The following is a 23,092-nucleotide window of genomic DNA, read 5'->3' on the forward strand; positions in this document are numbered from 1 at the left end:
TTTAAGATCATTTTACCGACCATAAATAATAGATATAATCGTGAAAATAGTTGACTTGTATCTGTGTTTTATCGCCATAGCACAAGTCTGGTCGGCATGTGATACCCTAAGCAAGGCGATACTTCTTGCCTTCGCGAACGTGTTATCTTGAAAATAAAAATAAAAGACTTGGATCTCTATGTGTGAGAGAGGATCTATACCGAATGATATGGCATCACTTTTGAACCAGCCCGGGTCCAGTGAAATTCGATATGGGGTGATGACTGTTTCGTTTTAAACAGCTATTATGTTTATCTCCTTCTATACATGTATAAAATATAACTTCAGTGTATATAGATCATAATATATATTATTTTAGTTTTGATATAATTTTTCTAGTCCGTTGAACAGATTGACGGCCGGGGAACCTTGAGTTATCGTGTATCCATCTACCTATTCCTCCTGTGCGGTCGTTCTATAAGTCGTCGGCCCCGCGATAACTAAAAAATCAAAAAAATTTACATCAGACCTAGCAGATATTAAAACCGTGAAAATGCGATTTTCAAAAGGCAAAAAATATAAACTGCACACGTTTTTTTATTCGTTATACGTGTATTGTACTCAACTAGGAGGGACAGGCGACACGTATCCGTCGCCGGCTACGGTAGTTTTTCCTTATTAAAAGACGAGCAGGTCATTATTCAGATGAAGCTGTCGTTTGTAAATTACTCAGCAACAATGCCATACAAATTGACGTTTTTTAAGGGTCAAACCACACTTTGACAAGGGTTTTACCAACTTAGCATTTACTGAAAAATCAATCAGTACTCATTTACCTGAATCACAGAGTCTAAAGTAGCGGATCGTGTTATTTTTAGTTATAACTAAACCGATTATAGTACGTATTGAATCCGTCAATTAGACGAAAACGTCGCAGATTTTTTAATTTTCGTGAAATGGAATCAACATTACTTGTTTGTCTTGAAACTAAATTTGAATAAATACTTGTTGTCTTGTTTGAATTATGGCGCTTATAAAATATTGGTCAATTTTGTATTGGCAAAACTTATATCGTTTGCGTGTACTTGCTTCAGGGCTAAAAGTTTTGCTTAAATCATAATACATATAATTAAACGATCATGTATGTTTCGCTAAAAAAACTTCCTGGTTATTTATAATATTAATATCTATTTGCGATTTTGTTATTTATTGTGAAAATATAATGCAATAGATACGATTGAACGGATAGCTGCTGGGATGTAAAACTGGTGCACACGATAAATCGTTTGTCAATTTGGATTGTATAATTCCTGACAGTCTACCTCTTTATAACGAGGCTACTTTCTGATCCCAAAATAGTGCGCTTAACGATAATTACTCGATAACCGAATAAATGTAATTTATTGAAAACGGTATTATAATTTTATTCTGCTGTCACATAGCGTACAGCTCATCAACAATGGCAACATCATCGACCATCACACGTTTGAATATTTACAACTTGACCTCGTTCTGCGGTGTGGTGTACGGGTTTCGAAAACAAACACTGTTGCTAAAATTTTAGATGGACGAGATCGGTATAAGGTAAACAAAACACAATATTTGTTTCGGAGCCTCTGTTCAGATTTACCGAATAATAATAATTGATTACCTTAATAGGTATATGCACTTTGTATAAACGACAAAATAGTTTGCACATAGACGCACGTTTTTACACGTGTTTATTGCTGCCAACAATTGCATTTGTATATTGTTTAACAAGATTGTATTTAAACTGTGCAGTATTTGCAGTCATTCGTTGACCTTGATGTGGTGCAGTGCTAGTTAATATATATGTAAACAACTTTTGACCAAATCACGTGCATAAAATACATAATTTCTTAATCCTTAGCGATTGTGTTAAAACGAAACGCTGAGTTCTTGGAGCGAGTTCAGTCTTTGTGGTCAGTTCGTGTTGGCTATTAAATTACATTTGCATAACAGGTGGCCGGTCGGAAAACGCACTTCCTATAGACCGTGTACTCTCAAACTATTCTCCCGCACCCTCGGACGCCCACTAGAATTAATTCGTTTCGATTAAGTGTTCGTACAAGAAAACCGTGTGATGCCTACGATTTGTTTGTTTTTACATAATGGTCGGCCGGAGCGAATTCTATACTTTTGTCGGATGTACGACCAGAAAGACATCACGGCACACGCTCACTAAAAAAGTGCCTGCCAGTCTCCTCCTCCCCTTTAACAGCGCCTACGTTATACATTTTGCCGCACAAGTACTGTAATTTGTACGTCGTGCGCTCCGGTGTGCGTCATGTATTCCGAGAAAAACGCGAGTGAATATTCGGTGACGTCAATCACGTTCGTTGAAGTCTCTGCACCGTCGACTGGTTTCCATATAAATATATGTGTACTAGTATACAATGAAGATGATGCTATTAAACAAACGAGCCCAAATTAAAAAAATAAACGATCGGAGCTTAAAAACTTATGCGTTTGTTTGCAAGTATTCATTATTTAGCCACAATATTAAAAAATTATCCAATAACTCAAACAGCTGTTAGTCTTCGGTATATTTGTCAACTGAGTATTATAAATCATCATATGGTTTGCTTTTATTTAAATTTACTTGTCCGTGCATTGTCATCTGACTATATGATGGGCGGCTGGCTTGACCGTGGAAATGATTAACTCGAGAACTATGTCTGTAAATCATTAAAGACTCTTGGGAAAATGCTTAACAAACGAGTCGTGTGACATTCGGATCCTTATTTATCATTGTCTGTCCAGATCGACTAGGTTTACACCTGCGTCAACACGTTGGAGATCATTGCAAATCACAATCCTACCGTGTCTCAGCGATAAATTGCACACTACCGCGTTTTAAGTTGTCACGGTCACATAGCGTGGTTTACACTGTATTAGTACCGTTCTCTAGAGAGTGCCTCCAAAAAGTCCAATATTATTTAAGAGAAAAAAATATATACAATTTTTTAATCTTGTATAACTTTGTATAGTTCCAACTACGCGTTAGTTTTTTTTTTGGTAAAATAAAAACGTGTTCAGATAAATTATTGATGGTAGTTAATGATTAGTTTTTTTTTACACTGCAAACTAAACCGGTTGTGTGCGAGTATCGTTCGATTGCTGTAAGGTTATTACTTAATATAATCTATTATGTTTTCCTAATTAAATAACTTTGGTTGATAATCTACAGGACGAACTGACCGAATAAACGGTCGCAGTGTACGTGGCGCGAATTATAAATCAGACCGTTACGGTTTTGCTTCGATTAAGTGGTAATGGCTTTTTTAAGCAAACAGTTTGATCGATTTTCAGTTCAACTGTTGCTATTTAAAGTGTGCTTAAATCAACAGCCAAATCCACTACAATGTTTCTGTTGAGTGGTTCGATTCATTACGCCGACGGGAAAAACGCGATCACCAACTCCTACGCCACCTACCCACTTGACGACTCTCAACATCGTGGTGAACTCTATTTATTGGCATCCGGCTTCATTACTCTTCGGTTCCTGCCGGTGTTCCGGACCACCGGAGACAGTGTCGTCCAGCTTCCGTCGCATATACGCCCAAGTGGATTTAACGCAACATTAAACGGTCGCTGGTAATGCATTTAATAATGATATTGTTATTATAGTGTCAGTTATTGTAATTCGACTTAATTCAAAAATAAAAAACATCAGCCGACAAATGAACCGGGTCTAAGATTCTCGAAAAGAAAATCCTACCGCTTGTCTGATGCGAGTTGTGTTTTTTTATTCGTGTGGGTAAAAAATCGTAATCCGATACTCGTTGCATAACAATATATTATAGTGCGGTCCGTGACATGTACAACAAATAATAATTAACTGCAAAGCCGCTCCGGGGTGAAAACAAAACGATTGTGTTCGACTATTACACGGGTACGGTGTGGGGGAGTTCCGTATGAAATTGCGTAAATCCCTCGACAAGTACAACACGCGGCTAGATGAATATGACCTAGAGCACAAAACGAGTACTGCAGTCACTTAAGCAGATGTTATGTGTGGCAGGTAGAACGCGCCCGAGAGTTTTTAATTTCCGTTCGAAGAGATTCGATCGTGTTTCATTGGCTTTTAACAGTATAAAAATTACTGCAGTGCAACATCCGGGGCCTGTTATTTCGGTAATCGTTTTGATTCTACGATTCTTGTTATTCCAATCCGCATGTGCATAGCAGACGTTTAGGCTTTGCACTGTATTCTGCTTAATACCGAATACTAATTCTTGGGAATTTCAATGACCGTCATAAAATCACTGCGGTGGTGATCTCGAAGCTTTGACCGTCCTTGTTTTCATGTTAAATTACATAACATTATGCGAGTGAGCGTTGGGCGATCGGAGGAGTAGTTTCTCGTGGGATTCAACTCTTAATAATAATTATTGTCATTGCGCGGTTGAGGAAAAACAAGGCTCTACTCCGCTTTGGCTTCCTCCGACCGTTTTCTTGCGGGTCGAAGTCAACGTGTAAGAGACCACTACGACCTGTGTATCTGGTGTTTTGTCTTTAGACATTGCACGTTCTGGTCGTATTTTATGGTATTACATCCGTTTCAAACATGGAAACGACTGGTTCTTTTCATGCGGCTGACGACGACCAATGCTCTCTACTCTGAGCTATTTTTGTTTTATAAATCCTATCCCTTGCGCAATAAAGACAACGTATTTTTGTTTCGCAGCTATTACCGGCGGTAATTACAACAGGAAATGTCGCGTGCGTCGTTAAAAAAGTGTACTCTGTGCGAATTTCACACAACAAACACTTAAGACAATGTTGTCTGTGAGATTTTCGCGATCGACCGAAATGCGGCGTTTTCTTCTTGGTCGTCATTGTTAACCTTGGGGGCATTAATATTCTCGTGCACTCTTGTGAGATGTACAAATTGCCGCGTAGATTTGTCATAATTATTATTCGTCGGACGCATTACACCGCCAGGTGCCGCCTCTTAATAATAATAATTCTTGTACATACATATTATTATTATACGCGTTTGTATATTTGTGTTATTATTGTTATTATTTGTTATTATTTCCATTACATTTGTGCTCATCACATACTGTATGTACGCACGCTCTTCGAATTATAAAATAACATTACACACAACACATAATCCGAATTATGTATTAGATATGTTACCCACAAATATCTTTTAAAGAAAAATTTATTGTAGTATTTTCATTTTAAAACAATAGAATATTATTATCGGTAGAGTCGCATTACGAGCAATGCACAATCAATTTTAACTACTTAATAAAGTCTAATTAGTTTGAATAATAATTAATATTATCTGAATTTATAAATTATTATAACCTCTTCAGTCTTTTTTAACAGAATTAAAAACTGAAGCACTCGGTACTCAAATAAACTTGTTGCTTAAAAAAGTTATCTAGTCAAAATCTATATACGAATGTTTCAGTCGTGTACGTTTAAGTTTAACATTCATTGATTAGTGATCATAATTTTCTTTATCTGATTAAAATACATCAATCAAAATAATAAGTCAATAGTTGTTAATGTTATCCCTACGTAGTCTACAGCAGCCGCTATGTGTTGCTTTGGTTGTATTGTATTAGTCTTGAAATATTAATTATAACTTTGTATTCGTTTGTCTCTTAACGAAATCAATACAGTGATACCTTCATTAATTTACATGACGCGGAAATAAAAGTATTCCTTCGAAACACAACCTCATTGTTGCGCGAACCGTATATATGATAAGTCTATAACATTAGAGTTTTCATTGGGAACGTTCGACTTATTCGGACGGGATGCCACTTTTAAGGCGATGAACTTATAACGGTTTTATATTCAAGATTGATTTGTCATAATATGTCCGAGCGTAGCTGAACAGCGTTTTTTTGGAAATTAATGAGATAAAAAATTTGTCTTTGCGCCTACTGAAGTGCCTTCTGTGCCGCATCCCAGTGATTGCCGTTGCGCAAGTCGAAAAATGTCAACACAAAACTGGTTCGTTTTGTCCGCAGGCGTACTTTAACCGTTATGTGTGCAGGTTTGTGATTTTAAATTATGCAAGCATGCGTATAGCCACGGTCGGTGTCGCCCTTTCGTCTTCTCTGCATCGGCAGGAAAAACACAAACCAAATCGTGTAGACCGTGAAACGCCGAAAAATGTTTTTTCCAAAAAAGGACCCATAGCTCACGGGGTGCAAGTCGATTGCAACGCCAACACGATTGCTGGTTACATGCAGGCATTGTTCGACACTCGATTCTTGGTTCCGGTCTGTCGGTTATCTCCTTCTTTTCTTAATTATAATCGTTAACACATCCATACTGCTGATGAAGCATAAAGTACAATTTAGATCCATGCTCAACATATTGAGTGTGTACTCATTAGCCGCGGGCCCATTCAACGACTTACGGTACAATATTTTATGTATTTGGTTACACTATGTGTAACGTTACTCAGAACGCTTGCACCTATTTTTCTTTTCAAATTGTCCAATATTAACGTATTACTAATTACAATACTATAAAATACAAGTTACTCATCAGTCACCCGCTATGTAATGCAGCTGATCTTTTCATCCTAGCGCAATATTTTTTTTTTCTTTGAATTACTCATCTCGATGACTAATGATTGAGATAATACTGATATAATAACTGACGACCGTGAAAATTAGCAACCCGAATGAGATAACATCGAGTGGTAGACGGTAATGTTTGTACGGATTAGAATAATTTTCATGATATCCAACCGAGCACTTGAATTGAGTATTTTGATACTCGTAAGTCTCTCAAGTCATTCATTTTTCAAAGCTGACCTTTCCAATTGAATACAACCATTATTAGAAATATTTGTTTGACTTTGTCAGAGATTGAATAGGAATGATGATGAAATTGTTCGAAGATGATTACTTTTGTATAGTATTTTTTTTTTTTTGGCAATCTCAAACGTATGCTACTTTCTGGTCATATATATGAGTACGTTGAAGGTCGCCGCAATTAGATCAGAATCTCTATTGTTTAAAGGCGTCAGATGTAATTAATATCATGATTATTGGTTTATTCCCTAGCGCGTTGATTTTACGTCACAATGCTTTGTTTACTTTTACAATTGTACACGAATAGCATAAAATACCAACTGCATACTGGTGTAATAAAAAAACTACTGTACAAAATGTGCAATGGTCATTTAATTACGCATTAACGTTCCTTAAAGTTTTGGTGTGACGCGAATGCTAATAAATAACAATTTCATGTCATTCGAACTATCGATTAAGATAATATAAAAAAAAAAACAATGTGCCAAGTACATACGATTATAATTTGTCTAAAAAAAACCGCTAAACTTTTCTTTCGCTTTCAATGCGTTATTCTTTTTTTATTACGTCGGTACTTTAAAAGAATTGGCCACCACTTGAATGCTCAAATAACATACCGGAGACATTACATTGTTTTTTTTTTTGTTGTTGATATTCTTGGGTCGTGAATTTTTCCCAACGAAGCGCAATGATTATGACAATTATCGCTGTTAATTGTCATTTCCTTGAAAATTCATTGTTGCAATTATATAAAATTGATGCACTAAAGTAAAAAAGCAATGGATCATGATAGCTTTCAAGGCCGTATATTCGAACGCGCTTTTGAATGTAATACTTAGACAAAAAGGAACTCGGACAGTAACCAAAATGGAACACGATACATTAAAAAGGCGGATGCGCATGTATGTGCTCACCTGAATAATGCAATAGTTGTAGATCACAATGATATAATGTAGATCTCTGGGACGTGCATGAATTGCGAGAAATTATGCGCATTGTTCAAGGCCGCGATGTCTCGTATATCTATAGACACAAATGATGTATGGGTTGTTCTCCCTGGTGAATGGGCGTGCAGTACGTGCGCGTTAAAAAGTGTTAAGTCCTTAATGATACAATACTAGGCCATAATTGTACCGCTGCTGCAATAGGCGCACAAGGTCTACGCATGTTGTAGGCGCGAAACGGACGTCAGGGCGATGCTTGTACGATGCAACACGTTTAAGGCCCAGGGACGGTCGTAGTGTCACGTTTCTCCTTCGCCCGCGGAGACTCAGCAGGAAGCTGTGTCGGTTATTGTATCAGATTACTTTTACACGTTTCCGAGAACGTTTAAAAGAAAAATTCTACAGGTTTTATTTGTCATTTAATGACTCTCGACGACCAATCCTCGACTTGGCCACAACGACGAGATATTCCTACAGTTTTCGAATTTTAATCCAAATGCAGTAACAGAGTAGTTACATCGTTGTCAATTTATAGTAAAAACATCATAATTAATATACACTCGTGGTAAATAGCTTTTAGATGTTTACAACACTTGTATCCGTCTTGCCGCTAGATTCAGTAATTAGGATCGATTACTCCGTCAAGTACTTGATTAGAAGTTGAGATTACCATTAGACTCGTAATTTCAAAACAATTACTGACTGACAAATGGGTGTTAAACGTTAGATAATTTCATTGAATAATAATAATATTTTTCGTCTCTCGATTCATATCCGTTTTATCAAAATACCTGCAGCCGCGCCATTTGTAGCAAATGGTAATTTTGAAATTGAACAATTAGAATCCTTCGGCAGGCTGTAATCGCCAATGTAATCAAATTATTCGTATAACATACATAATAGTACACATATTTGTGCGCGTAAATTTCCCTAAGGATTTATCTGTTTTATCATCTCGAACTGAATAAGTGCGGTCACGGTCAAGGGAGTTGCCGCGATAACAACACAAGCTATGTTTCTTCTATCGAAGGCCACTAATGTTATTTTTTCTTAATCTGTTAACAGGTGCAGAGGCTTGCCCAATACGAAACGTATTTCCAGAGTTTGCTGGACGAAACCAGACCAGAACATGGAAGAGGTGCCGAGTACCATGACCTTTGTATGGCCAGCAGTGCTGTCAAACAAGTAAGCCCAACACAATTATTACAATATCATGATTATTATTTTCCTTATTTATTTTAATCACCATCCGTGGGCGTTGCGTACAGTCTCTGACGTATCCGTCGATATGATTATAGTCTGGTGTCGATATATAAAACAGACAGTGGCATTGTGTCCGGACTAGAGGAGACCCACTTTCTTCGGTCTACAAAGAACAACCACTTTTTCTCTCGCCTACTATAAAAAAAAATTATAATTTTCCACTGAATAATGGCCGTTCTTTGTGGGGACCTTTGAACCGTTGGTTTTCTTTGATAAAAACGACCCACTTGTATTATTATTATTTTTGTTGGGATTTAATTCCACAATGCGAGCTGTCTGCTGCGGGCCGTGTGCGCGTTTGAAACGGATCTGCAGAGTGTGTGTTTTTTCCATTCTTCTTCTAACCCATTGATAATGTCGCGGTTCTCATTATCGTACACGACGACTATACGTTTTTTAACCTACTCCTGAGCTCGGCGTTAAATCGGCGTGTCGCTCCAATTCCAAACGCATCGTAATTAATTACTGCTAAAAAAAAAAAAAAAACACTAAAAACCAGTTGGTCTAATCCGTAGCGTTCGTATACCGTTGTGGGTACTAAAAATTGTGCTCCAAGTGCTAATGACACTGCGGTGGCCGCACCACACCCAAAACTGCGGATGACTTGCTGCGGTAACGGATTCATATTGTACGGGGGCCAAATGTGCCAAGGAGACGCCGCTGTGTGCACGGGGCCTGCGAAACGCCGCAATGACCATATTGGTCCAGCCGTGCCCCCGCGTTTATTCGCCATTTGTATGCGTATTATAATTTTAGGAAGAGGCGTCGCGTGGCCATCAACTCTCGAGGCGAACGGATCCAGATGAGTTAGTAGAGCGCGGCGATAACAGTGCGGTCAATTCGATTTGTTGAATTTATGGGCATTGTGCGCACTGGCGACGAACGCCTCGGGTTTTACCCGATAAAAATAATTAAGTCACAACGACACCGCGGTCGTATATCATGTTTTAGGCTAGTGCGCGTAATGCTTCGATATCGGCGAATACGATCCGCAGTGTCGACAATCATATATTGTATTACAGATATTATTGTAAACACACAAATCATTAGTTGGCCTCCTACGCGTTTTTCACCATCGACCCGTCTCGTTCCCGCACCGTTATGCTTTTCGTCCACTCGATATTATTCAAGTAAAACTATGACCGTCTGTACATTATTCGTGTGTTGTTCGGTCGTAATAACGACGCACCAAATGGTAAGATTCGCGAAAGTCAACGACGCCATTCCTCGCGGCCAACGCGCAAACGACATACGCGGTTTACTCGCACAATCAGCCGTATAACACGGGCACAGTATAATGTAATTGCGGCATAAATGGGCACCGTTTGTCCTGCCGCCAGCGACTCCGGTCGAGATTTCAATTAACTCCGAAACGACTCATTGTTATCCATTTAATTAGTTATCAGTTTGTGTAAAATTGTTCACTGTAGTTTCGCGCGCACCGACCGCAGTATGAATGAACTCGAAAGTTTGCTTCCGGCATTCGGTTTTTGTCTACGACATTACATACGTATATGCATGTAATAAAAAACAAAATTTAATTAGTCGAATAATTATGTTAGGTTTCTGTTTATGAATCGACTACGTGTAGCGTTTTGTGCTCTATGCTGAATTCGCGTATCCCGTGTACGTCACAAACGCTTGACATGTTATGGTTTTTATTTTACGCTTTTTCTTTGCAGACTATAAAACGCATTCACGAACAAAGTGATTTGGAACGAATTCAGGATGTGTTCCCCAACGACTTCCTCAGGCTTTATGATAAAGAAGCACTAACAATGGTAAGTGCACGCGTTCTTATTCATAAATTATATTGTTCTTAAGTGTTAAGCTGTGTTCTAGTTTTCAAAGTGCATAGTTGTAATTCAAATATGAGTAGTCGATTATTGTCAAAAATCAGTCATTTTTTAAAAATTATTTATAAATATTTATGATTTTTGTCGACTTGACACTATTTTTGAACTCTTTAGCATGTTTGCTTTTAAAATATTTTTAATATTTCTTGATTATAATTTTTAGAAAATGAAAGGATTAATTAGGAAGAGGGGTGGAACTGGGACGGCCGCTCTAAGGAGGGCCTTGTCTTCCAAATCTCTTCGGTCGGAGTCACCTCCTAGCACTCCCAACAAAGTCAGGAGTGACAGTCCGAGGAAATTCATTATGGAGTCCCCCGTTCAGTTCATAAATGTAAGTTGTGCCATTGTTTTATTTAATACGGTCGCGTCCTTATTGTTACTTTTGCGTAGGGTGTCAATTGCCAGGAGCGTCACTTGTTCTTGTTCAACGACCTGCTGCTGGTGGCCAAAGCAAAGTCCGGTGGTAATTTTAAACTCAAGGACAAAGTGAGGGTGTCGGAAATTTGGCTGAACGACACGCCGGCCGTCGTGGACGAGGTGGCGGAACTGCCGAGGTCTTCGGATACGTCTTTCGTCATCGGATGGCCTACCACCAACTACGTGGCCGTGTTTAGGTTAGTAGAATCATCAAAGTTATCCACATTTAATTTTTTACCGTTGTGAGTTCGCGGGGTGTGGTCTCAGCGGGGCCTCGCGTCTCTTGTTTATTACTGTCAGGGTCTTTGAACCGTCCATTGTGTGACAGTGATCCAAAAAATTTATAATCTCTCTGTGTAAGCATCAATTTAATAATAATAATAATAGTATGCTCATCACCAGAACTCTATGGGGACATACGGGGCATTATTGTATCGGAAAAGGAGGTTCACTAACGGTACTCACTGTACGGATTGACGACTTAAATGAGTCTCTTAATTAAACGAAAACGGCTCTTTGAGTTCATAGGTTATCCATAGGATACAAACGCATGAGTGTGTAATTATTATTGTGTATTATTATTGCCTCGCATAATAACACAATTTGTGTTATTAAATCAATGAGCGTTCACGGATCAGCTTATCGATTATCATTACTATTATATTAATCGCTATCATCTCGGTGTTTTGCCAACATTTGTGTTACAACGACTATAAAGCACACATAGTAATGGACTTTACTTTATTTTTATTTAAAAAAATACTTTATCTTCTTTTGTTTGAGATTTATCAATTGTTTTCTCGTTGTTTTTTATACGTGTAAACGTATCTAATCATCCATGTTACACAAGATACCATGTTGACAGATTATTTTGATATTTTTATTTGCGACAAAATTATGTATGGAGATATTATAAACTGATTTCATTTATAATTTATTTTTAAGTGTAGGTTTTTACACTTAAAGTGTAGGTAAGGTCGCGCCCTTGCATTGGTCAGACATTTACAAGCGTCAAAAACTCTCACCAGTTCAGTACAAATAAGCTCAGTTTTTCTTTTATTTTGAAACCCGTACAAAAAGTAATACCGGAAATTGTTAAAGTATTTATCATTTTGATTTTTTTTTACAAACAATACTAACGTGTCTTTACACAATGAATAGAAAACTCCTACATCATAGACTCTTGTTGTTCGTTTTCTTCTCAGGTTACTATTTGATAGCATACAATTATTTTTTAATTATCCATCGGTTTTTTTAAACGTGTCTAAAACTAGATTCAATAATATAATAGTTCTAGAGATACTCGTTATTCGTGTAAATTGTAAATAATAAAATTAACAAGCTGATTTGGTGGTTTTTTTCTAAATTAAAGTTAAAATTTAATATGTTAACTTTTAGCGTAAAAAATTGTTATTTATTTGTAATGATACTGTGTAATTTGATCACAAAAAAAAATTAAAATTTTTTTAGATCAAAATTTGTTTTGACCTGTAACACTCATATTTGCCTGAGAGGTAATTGAATGTCCTAAATAATTTCGGCAAATTAAAAAAAAACCGTTATAAAATTTAATACCACGATATTTTTTTAACGGAACGTCAGCTTAATTTATACATTTTTAGATAAACTGTAGACAACACAGATAAAAATAACTATAATTGATTTACATGTATAAATTATCGTATAGAATTTTATAGTTTATTCAATTATATAAAAAAATTGATTATGGTCAATGTTGTTTTTAACCGTATTACGTCGTTTTATCTGTTTAATTATTTATTTTATCAGATTATTTTTCAATTATAAACAAAAAATCAATTTTCATTAGATACCTATTTAACCTACTCTCTCTTATCTTTTATCGAAATTTTTTTTCTTCCTTTTTATTGTTCAATATCAGTAGTCCAAATGTTCGGTCCTCCGTGTAACAGTTATTGTCAAATAGTAGTGACTGAGCGATGTATTTTTTAAGAGACATTATTAGCACAATAATTTTTTCATTCTTCTATAACGACATTTTGTTTATTGAAAAAAATTATATCGTTAACATCGTGACGGCAACATGTTTTTTGATCGTATTAAAAAGTTTTTTTCTTTTATCGGTAATAAATTAATACCTAATAGTTTGCATAAAATATCTAACAAAAAAAATGACAACCCGAAAAATAACAGCTCATGTAAAGACACCAATCCGTAAGTTTTAACATTGGTTATTAGTTATTATTTTAGTAATGAATTTTAAAAATATTCTTTGAACTGATAATAATAATTACCATAAGTATTTAGATATATTAAAAACTAAAAATTGTTTAGATATACTTTAATTAAAATAGCTAAATAGCTATTCAAAATATGCTAACGGCATTCCTGATTCTTTTTTATGAAGTATATCTTACATATTTCTGTACTCTGTTAATCATACCAGAGCAGGATGTAGTTTACATTTTTTGTTATTTATTAAACCGCTCTAAGCGTGGCGCCTATAGAATTTACTTTTCTTGTATGTAAAGGAGGGTAGTTGTTCAGTGCTTAATCGTCTAATGTTTTACATACTCTTTAGTTTTATTATCGCATGTACTTTATTATTGACTGCCAATTGATTATATTTATATTACTTGATTGTTTGCTGATGAAATATGGTTTAATTTTAGTACTCAAGCCACGAGGAACTTGTGGTGGTCGAAATTGGTCGAAGAATCGCAAGAAGAAATTCGAAAGGAACCCCCGACCACCAACATCCAAGTGTTCTATCAAGACCTTAATTCCGGAATAGAATATGTAAGTGTATAATACTCATCGCCAGCAGAACTCTGATGAATTCGTGTGTTAGTGTCGGATGTATTTGATATGTCATTGGGTGACGATTTTTTTTTTCCAGTGTAAAACGTTTTCAATCGGTCCGGACGAGAGTGCCAAGGATTGTATAAAAATAGCGTTGGACCATTTGGAAATGCGGGACACGGACCCTGGACAATTTCAGCTATTGGCCAAAACTCCTAGGGAGGAACCGCCTTATCCGCTATATGGTCACGAGAAACCGTATTCCGTCAAACTGAGCTGTCTGAGAGACGGGCTAAGTGCGGAAGAGGGTTTCGACTTGGACCATTGTAACAACATACATGACCCGCTGGCTAGGTGTCATTTTATTTTGAGGTGAGACTTTCGTTTAATAATAAAACAATTACAACCGCTATTATTATTAGTACTCGATGATTTTATTGTTCTTTATCAGCTGTCGAAATACGTTTTACGAACTCACACCATCTAGTAATGGTCGTTACCGTATTCTGTATAAGTTTTGTTTACATAGAAATTCCTCCAATTTTATAAATAAAACAACCCGTCTGTGAGATAACAGGATCTCGATAACAAAACAACAATTTTACCATAATGCGACCGATTCTCTGTACGTTTCCAACGCACGCGTTGTGTCTTGTTAATGTGATTACTATAAAATAACAAATGCGCATTATGACAAATTACGACAAGTTTCTAATATTTTTATTTTATGTATTGTAATTTGTATTTTTCCAATAATTCTATGACAACACTTTACTTAATATATTGTAGATAAAATGTTGATGATTTGTAATCAGTGGAGGTGAAGTATAGTTGTGGTCATTTTACTTGAATTTTTTCCTACATTTTTAACTAGAATGTTAAATTGTAAAATATTTTTTTAATTATTGTAAAACATTTTCTTTTGTTGTAATATCAAATTAAATTATATTTATACTGTTTTAAATAATTCCAAGACTACCGAGCAATAATATTTTTAATTTATTAACTAATTTAAATAATAAAAATATTGATAAAAATTTTTACAGAAATCTAAAAGCTCATGAAAATGAAATCAACAAAAAAACACCAAAAAAGTCTTCTGGCCGTATAAAAATTGGTCAAGTCTTTAAGAAAACAAGCAGTAAAGAAAATGGAGGAAACTTGTTTGGTGTTCCTCTTAATAAAATTTGCGATGGCGACAATCTTCCAAAACCTGTCATGGTTAGTTTCTTTTTAATAAAATGTATTATTTATCATAGCAAACTTAATTAGCTCACAGAATGTTTTTTATTTTTAAATATTACTAATAACACCTTATATCTTGTAAAAGTGTCAACTTAAATTTTTTTAAATGACACAATAAATATTTAACTAGCTTATAAAAAAAAAAGTGTTAATTTTATTTTTTGTAGTAAGGATTTTATTAAGTGATCAATAAATTGTTTCTAAAATAGTAATGACTATTTTATGTTATGACTATTTTTTAAAATCTACCACCATAACTTGACTGTTATAATATTAAAAGCATCATAATATATTAATTAACTATAATTTATAAAAAATAAAATTTTCATTTATTCATACTAAAAATATTATTGATTATTTATTATTACTGAGATGTATGTTTTTAATATAATTAATATAGTTATTAATTGTTCTTTTTAATTTTAGGCAATGTTACAACAAATTTTTTCTAAAGGACCATTTACTCAAGGAATATTTAGAAAATCTGCAAATGCTAGGCTTGTACGTGAATTGCGAGAGAAAATGGATAGTTGTGATGATGTATGTTTGGAAAATATTCCAGTGCTTGTCACAGCAGCTCTATTTAAAGATATGCTACGCTCTTTGCCTAATCCTTTATTGTGTACAAACCTCTTCCCAAAATGGAGATCTGCATTAGATTGTTCTAATTTACATACAAAATTGTATAGAATAAAACTGTAAGTCAATTTTTGAAAGTCAATTTTTTTCACCTTGTTAAGTATTAATTTTGATTTTAGGATAATTGATCAATTACCCAAACCTCATTACCATCTGTTGTGCCACTTTTTGTGTGTTCTTTACCATATTTCAAGACGTTCAAATCATAATCTCATGTCAGCAGCTAACTTGGGAGTATGTGTGGGACCATCTCTACTTTGGTCAGACTCTCCTGCTATGTGTCCAACTGAAGATTTAAGGACTGTACCTGCATTAGTAGAGCTGTTGATAACACATTGTGAAGTCTTGTGTGGCCCTCATGTACCAAATTTACTTGGAGATCCAAGAGATTCCGGAACTGAAGAATCAGATTGTAAGTTGAACTTTTACAGTACATTATTATGATATCTTAATTATTTATTATGAATTAAAATAATTTCTAATATATATATATATGGAGGTTAGAGTAAAAGTGGATCGTTCAATTTTTGGATAAATGAGTTTAACTTGCAAATAAATATCTAATTTCACTTTATCTTTTTTATCAACTATAACAATCAAATTATGTTTTAAAAAAATATTATTGTATTTTCAAAATCTACATTTATATTATTCCTTATCGAATTAAAACATTTTAAACGACTCTTCTGAAAAATGATAAAAATTATATATTATATTGTAATAGTAAATTTTAAATTTTAATTTCATAAGTATTATAAATAATGATCATGAATTTTTTTCTTAGACTATACTAAAATAAATTTTTTTATTATTTGTTTTAATTAAAAGAAAATTTATTTTTTTTGTCCTATTATGAAGAACAAGTAATAGTCTAAAAATTTTATAAATTATTAAAAACAAAAAGTTATAATAGGTGTTAATTAGATATATTCAACTTGTATATAAAGTGAACATTTTTATTAAAAAATAAAATAATTTTTTAACATAAATTTTCATTTAATTTTAGCTATGAGAAGAGATGATTCTTCAATTGACAGTCTAGAAGTTAGTCCACCACCTAGAAAAGATCAAATATCTTTAAGCCGAGACTCTGGACTTACATTGTCTGATTCTCAACTATATACACCTGATGAAGAAGAAAGTGGATCAACAAGTTCTAGTGGATATGATCCGGCTTTTGACCCACATTCTAAGGTTACTCCAACCATATCTATGCCAGAAGAGTATATTCGTGTTTATCCAGGATGGGAAGAACGTATAAATGCTAATTTTCAGAGACAAGCTTGGTTTAGACTAGGAACTGTTGGTAGATCTAAACGACTCAGTTCTAATACTCCATCTAAAGAAGCTGTACGTAGAACTGCATCTGAAGAATCTGTATTAGATAATATTCCTCCTCCAGCACCACCAAGAAGAAATAAGCCTGCTGCACAAAATCGTGTATCACTTCCACCACAAGATTACCATAAAGTTGACTACTACAACATTGGCCAAAATTCTGAAGTTGTAGTTGAATCATTGCACCCAAATAGTTATAATACAGAACTGACAATAAAACCAGTATTTAAAGAAGAATTAAAACCTCAAATTGCTCCTATTAGAAGGGTGTCTGAAGTTATATCTGAAAGAAGATTTCAAAACGAAGACTGCAGTAATACTGGGGATAAGGAAGAAGATTCAAGTACATTATCAGATGAAGATTGTACTCCACATGTTTCCAGAAGTAACTCAAGGGGCAATGAAATTGCTAATGATTCTCTGAAGTTAAGACATTTGCCACCTGTCCATGTTGACAATACTGTAAAGCTTCGTGGGCGTTTAAAGCGTAAGGAAGAAAAGGCTGTGGCTGCTGCAAGGTCAAGATCATTACCACCACCACCACCTTATAGACCACCTCCACCTGCCAATCGCCGTGCCCCTATTACTTCTTATTATCTTAGTGAATGTAGTCAAACACAACGCTTTGTTGTCCCTAGAACATATGCAGATGAAGAATCATATGTATAAAAAAATTGAACTGGTGTATTAAATAGTTGTATTATTTTCTTTTTATATATTTACTACGCTTGACAATAAAGTATAAAACTACTTAAGTTACCTGTCGACATAACGGGCTGGACTATTTCACCTAGAATGTTCCTGATCAATTAAGTCTATGCCGATGTTTGATTGTCAAGTATTGACAACAAATTATAATTTTATGTTAAGATTTTTATGTATTATATATTATATATGTATGATATGTTGTAAAATATGATTTATGTTCAAATGCTCACTAAAATGATCAAATCATAAATTTAAGAATCGCACGAGTACAAAAGTACCTACATAAAATATACCAGTGTTGACTTTAAAATTCATTTTGTAAAAAATTTAATGAAAATAATACTTAAGACTTTATTAAGTAAGTGTAATCGTAAAGCACTGTGATTTTATGTTATGTATAGTATCATTTAAAAGTTATATAATATATATTTATTTGAATTTATTAATTTATCTTACCATAAGACTATAAACTTTTGCTTTTACGCTCATGTATTCATAATGTTTTTTTATAAAACTTATTTTTATGTACATTAAAATGATACATATTCACACATTATGCGTTATTTTGTTTAAAATACAAAGACAATTATTGTTTTTTGCGTGATTGTTGGTTATAAGAGAACAAAGAATTTTAATTTGTATATTATGTATCTTGCATGAATGTTAAAAAAACGTTAAGTTTTGTAAGTGTTTATTTATTTTGTTTGTACATTTTTCATCGGTTTTTCTTTTATTCAATCATCATTTATGTCTGTAACAGTTTATAATCGTATGTTACACAAATTTTGTAAGATTACTGCCTATAAAATCATAATAATTGTAAAATGGACCAATGTATAGGTGTCATTTTGTTCATAATAAATTCAATTAATAAAGTATATGTAATTTGTTTATCTATTCTGAATTTAATTTTGTTGATAAGTTGTAATAAAACCAAATAAATTTTTTAATTAAGTTTTTTTGATAAATAAAGTGCCTGAAATTTTAAAGAAAAAGCATAATATTATTGAATATTTTTTAGTTAAATACAAAACAAACGTCCGTCGTTGAGACAAATTGTTCAAGCAATTAAGCAAAATAGTATATGTTTTTTTTTTTTAAAAAAGTAAATGCGTTTATTATTATTATGTTAAAGGAGTTAAAGTGATTTCATATTTTCTATACCTTAGGTAACACTTGATAAAAGGAGCTCGCTTAAAGTGTTCATTGTAATAATATATTATTTAATGTTAAATGATTACCTGCTTAGCTTGTAAGTAGCTCATTTATTCTTCAATATACACAATTACTCAAACTGATTGTGGTATTAAAAATATGACATAAGGCTTAATTTTTAATATCATGATTAATATGACACTAAGTTTAAAATATTATTAAATCGTGTAAATGTGTTAAATTCTAAATGATAACTTATAATTACGAAAGTATTACGTTTTCAGGTTATCTTTTAATGTTAATAATAAAAAAAAAATTATTTTCAAATATTCACAAAAAAATAAAGTATATTTATTATAAAATGTGTGAAAAATTAATTACATGTAAATAAATTGAAAAAATATCCGTATTGTAAAAAAAATGAGTAAAATCTTATTGCTTGTACAATTGCGTGTTAGTTGAATTAAAAAAATTTTAATTTTACAAAATTTCGTAACAGATTTAAGTGGGGCATATTTAGATTTCATTTTTTGTGGGAGAGGGACTTATTTTTTTTTATTTTAATAAGCGTGCCAGAGAAATATTTTTTCCTAAAAATCAAAGTGATAATTGAATAAAAAAGTTTTTAGGACCATACAGGTTCTGAATTTCGTAAAGAAATATTTTCGGCATTATCGATATTTGGTCCACGAGAGGAGTGGTTATTTCCCTTATAGACTTTTTAAAATTCGCCATTGAATTTTAATTTAAAAATAAATTCCTATAGTCAGCATAGCGAACACAATGAATATAGTCGTAAAATGTTTGATGTATATGTGCAAGAATATAATTTTAAGGCGACTAACACAATTTATTTAGGTATTTCCTACTAACTACTTACTAGGAATAAGTTGATTTTTTATGTTTTATTGGCATCCGATATCATTATCAGCAGAAATATATTTATAAGGTACAACTACTGGTTGTCAGGAGGTGTTTCTACATCCAAGACTTGATTTTAGCACCTCCAGGCTTTACTACATGCCGCCCTGAAGTAATGCCTAACAGCAGTTCCAGAACGGTTCACGATAAGCCGGTCGAGAAAAAAAAAATTTATTATTTATAATTTTCTTTTTTATCTTGCATCACATTTAGATTATACCACTGAAAATATAATCGTTATTTTGTTGAGATGGGCAGCAATATTCTTTTGTGTATCAATATAGATTTTTCAAATATTGTATCGCCTTTTCGTACTTCGTACCTAATCATACCGAAAATATCGAATTAGTTATTTTCACCCAAAAAATATTCGTATTAATTTAACAAAATTTATATAAAAATAATAATAATTACCTTTACAGATAACTATATAATAGATGTTATACAATTTTACAAAAATTGAATTACTCCGGAAACGTTGTTGATAAGCTGAGCTTATTCATTACACACAATACAACTTACTATAAATTAGATCCTCCAAATTTAATAAATTCTAAAAATATTAGTTTTGATATCACGATATAACATACAATACATAAGTGATTCTTTTAACACTAGCCCCTTAATTACTCTTATTACTTATTACTTTAATAAAGCATAAGGGATGAACATAAAAAATATTTAATAATAGATAATATGATAGAGATACAGTACAAAAAAAAAAAAAAAAAAAAAAAAATTTGTCGCAAATCTATTATTTTGAGTTCTATATTTAATAATTTTAGTCTGCAATTTTTAAATATACTCAACACAATATAACATATACAAATATTTGCATTTAAAACTTAACCCTTAAACAGTCGCGTGGGGGTCTAGTATACACCCACATAAATAAAAACGGATGTATTATGTTGCATAAAAGGTGTACATAGATATAAATTTAAAATATGCTTTTTATAATAATATTGGATCGATTTTCATAAATAAATACCTTCGAAAAAAATGTATGACTTAAAATATTCATCAAAATTGAAATGGGTCATATTTACCCCCCTGCGACTTATTTTTTGGACTTGTATTTTTTTTTCAAAATATCGTTTTATCGTAAATGCAATGTTATAATCGATGTAATATTGTGGAATTGGAATTATGTGGACCTGCCACCGACTGTACAATTAAGTTTTGAAAATAAATAATCTATTGAGAATTTCCACTACTCGATGACATGGAACAAATAAGAACAAAACATGTAATAAATACATCGCGTCGCAAAATGGACACATTGATTATCGGTAGTCGATGTGCTACTACGAACGAATAATTGTATATACTCAGTGGCGTATTTTGAGGGGGTGTCCTCCATGTCTGGACACCCTCCGACTTAAAAAAAAAATGCCTAATATATTGGTATTAACTTTTTTTATAATATACTATATTTATTTACTATAAAATAAATGGTATTTTAAATAAATAACAAAATTAAAGATAATTTGATAGGATTTGACGACACGTATTTATTTATCTACATTTTATCAGAGATTTCTAGAAATTATTTGGGTTTCATTGGGTCATTTAGATAACAAAAATATCCGTAGCAAAAATATAATAACAACGGAAATATTCTGAACTTGTTCATTTTTAAATTTATTTTATAGTTTATCAGTTTAGAAAATTATAAACAAATAAGTTTAGTTACCCCTATTCAATATACCGCATTCATAAAAAATACAGAAATGAATTTTTTATAATTAAAATGGTATTTAAAAAATAAACAAAAGTTATGAAATTCTTTATAAATCGTCATTTAGTAAAATTAAAATTAAGTTGTTAAGATAGTAGATACGCTTGTTAATTTAAAAATTTATAATTGGCTGACTTTTTAACTTAATTGTATCCATAACTGTATATTATAATATTTGTATATTCACATAACAAGAACATTAAATTATTTCAGTTAAGATAAATTTATATTAAATTTGAATTTCTTAAATGAAATGTTACAATGAAAAATAAGATTAAAATAAAATAACAAAACAACAATTAAACATAGAAAAAGTAAAAAAATGTTTGGTGGTATACAAATAAAAATTTCAATTTATAGTGAATATTAAGAAAATTGATATAAAATACAAAAATAAAATTTCATTCATAAAAATATTAATTGAATAGCTCGCCAGCAATAATTTCATTTTTGTGTCTTAATCTTATAAAAGGCATAAAATTTGCATTTATTGGTGTTGTATCTCCTCGAGACATTTTTTCTGCCACCTCAACAGTAAATGGCCCACAATCATGTCCATTGGTTTGGCGAGATGTCTCACCTATTTATAATGTCCATGTAGAAGCTTTTCCTTTTTTGTCCATCTCCCATTCAATTAAGAAATTTTTTAATACCATTGGATAGGGACCCTCATACGACTTAAGACTATCATATGATGTCACAGTCTTTTCAGGTATATTAACCACTGTCAATATCCAATGACTCTCATATACATTCATGGGCACAAAAAGTAATTTTATTGTGTGAATATCTTTTTTTATCCATCTTCTTACAGCTGGATAACCTCCTCGAAGATACGCTACAATAAAATCAGTGACAACTGCATAAACTTCACCTTCTGACCGTTTTACTATCATTTTAATGTACTCATTAATTGTGTCTGAAGTATACCAAGATGTGGGCGATTTAAATGAAGGTGCATTATACTGATCAAGAGATTTTGTGTTCTGATCTTGCATTACTTCTGCAAGTGTAACCATATTTAAACATTTTTCATAAAATTAATAAAAGACTTTGTTGAACAGTTTACTATTATTTAGGTTTATTTAAGATTTTGAAATATGAAATTAAACAGGTATAATTACTTTTATTTAAAACGTCCATGGAGCCCCTTAATGACACGCCTCTGCAGAGGTTATATTAATTTAACTCGTATTATTATAATTAATTATGTTTAATAAATAATCTTTTTTTATTTAATTTTACATAAAATAAATAGATTAAATAACTAATTACCTTTTTCTTTCTCTG

At 32.8% G+C, this 23,092-nt stretch overlaps 2 protein-coding genes across 4 annotated transcripts in view; one reads left to right on the forward strand and one right to left on the reverse strand.

The window, feature by feature from the left end:
• Nucleotides 1-18,170, forward strand: part of LOC126899732 (rho GTPase-activating protein 20-like) — a 137,978-nt gene extending 119,808 nt beyond the window's left edge. For all 3 annotated transcript variants that reach the window (XM_050674869.1, XM_050674888.1, XM_050674878.1), the window contains 10 exons: nt 8,804-8,923; nt 10,684-10,782; nt 11,021-11,188; nt 11,248-11,471; nt 13,926-14,052; nt 14,153-14,427; nt 15,102-15,276; nt 15,727-15,998; nt 16,059-16,351; nt 16,946-18,170. In XM_050674869.1, the coding sequence (XP_050530826.1) occupies nt 8,804-8,923; nt 10,684-10,782; nt 11,021-11,188; nt 11,248-11,471; nt 13,926-14,052; nt 14,153-14,427; nt 15,102-15,276; nt 15,727-15,998; nt 16,059-16,351; nt 16,946-17,946 (2,754 nt within the window). In that variant the 3' untranslated portion in view covers nt 17,947-18,170. The remainder of the gene's footprint in view (nt 1-8,803; nt 8,924-10,683; nt 10,783-11,020; nt 11,189-11,247; nt 11,472-13,925; nt 14,053-14,152; nt 14,428-15,101; nt 15,277-15,726; nt 15,999-16,058; nt 16,352-16,945) is intronic.
• A 3,821-nt stretch (nt 18,171-21,991) lies between these two features.
• Nucleotides 21,992-23,086, reverse strand: LOC126899944 (sentrin-specific protease 1-like). The gene is made up of 2 exons (XM_050675241.1): nt 23,078-23,086; nt 21,992-22,805 (listed from the first exon to the last, which is right to left on the reverse strand). The coding sequence occupies exon 2, from the start codon at nt 22,798-22,800 to the stop codon at nt 22,387-22,389; it is 414 nt and encodes a 137-aa protein (XP_050531198.1). The 5' UTR covers nt 22,801-22,805; nt 23,078-23,086; the 3' UTR covers nt 21,992-22,386.
• Nucleotides 23,087-23,092: the final 6 nt, after the last annotated feature.

Source organism: Daktulosphaira vitifoliae, unplaced genomic scaffold (assembly GCF_025091365.1).
Source record: "Daktulosphaira vitifoliae isolate Bord-2020 unplaced genomic scaffold, ASM2509136v1 Scaffold_1, whole genome shotgun sequence".
NCBI lineage: Eukaryota > Metazoa > Arthropoda > Insecta > Hemiptera > Phylloxeridae > Daktulosphaira > Daktulosphaira vitifoliae.

Bases quoted from the DNA above. Each gene is read 5' to 3' on its own strand.
- LOC126899944 (XM_050675241.1), bottom strand. From the start codon at position 22,800: ATGCAAGATCAGAACACAAAATCTCTTGATCAGTATAATGCACCTTCA.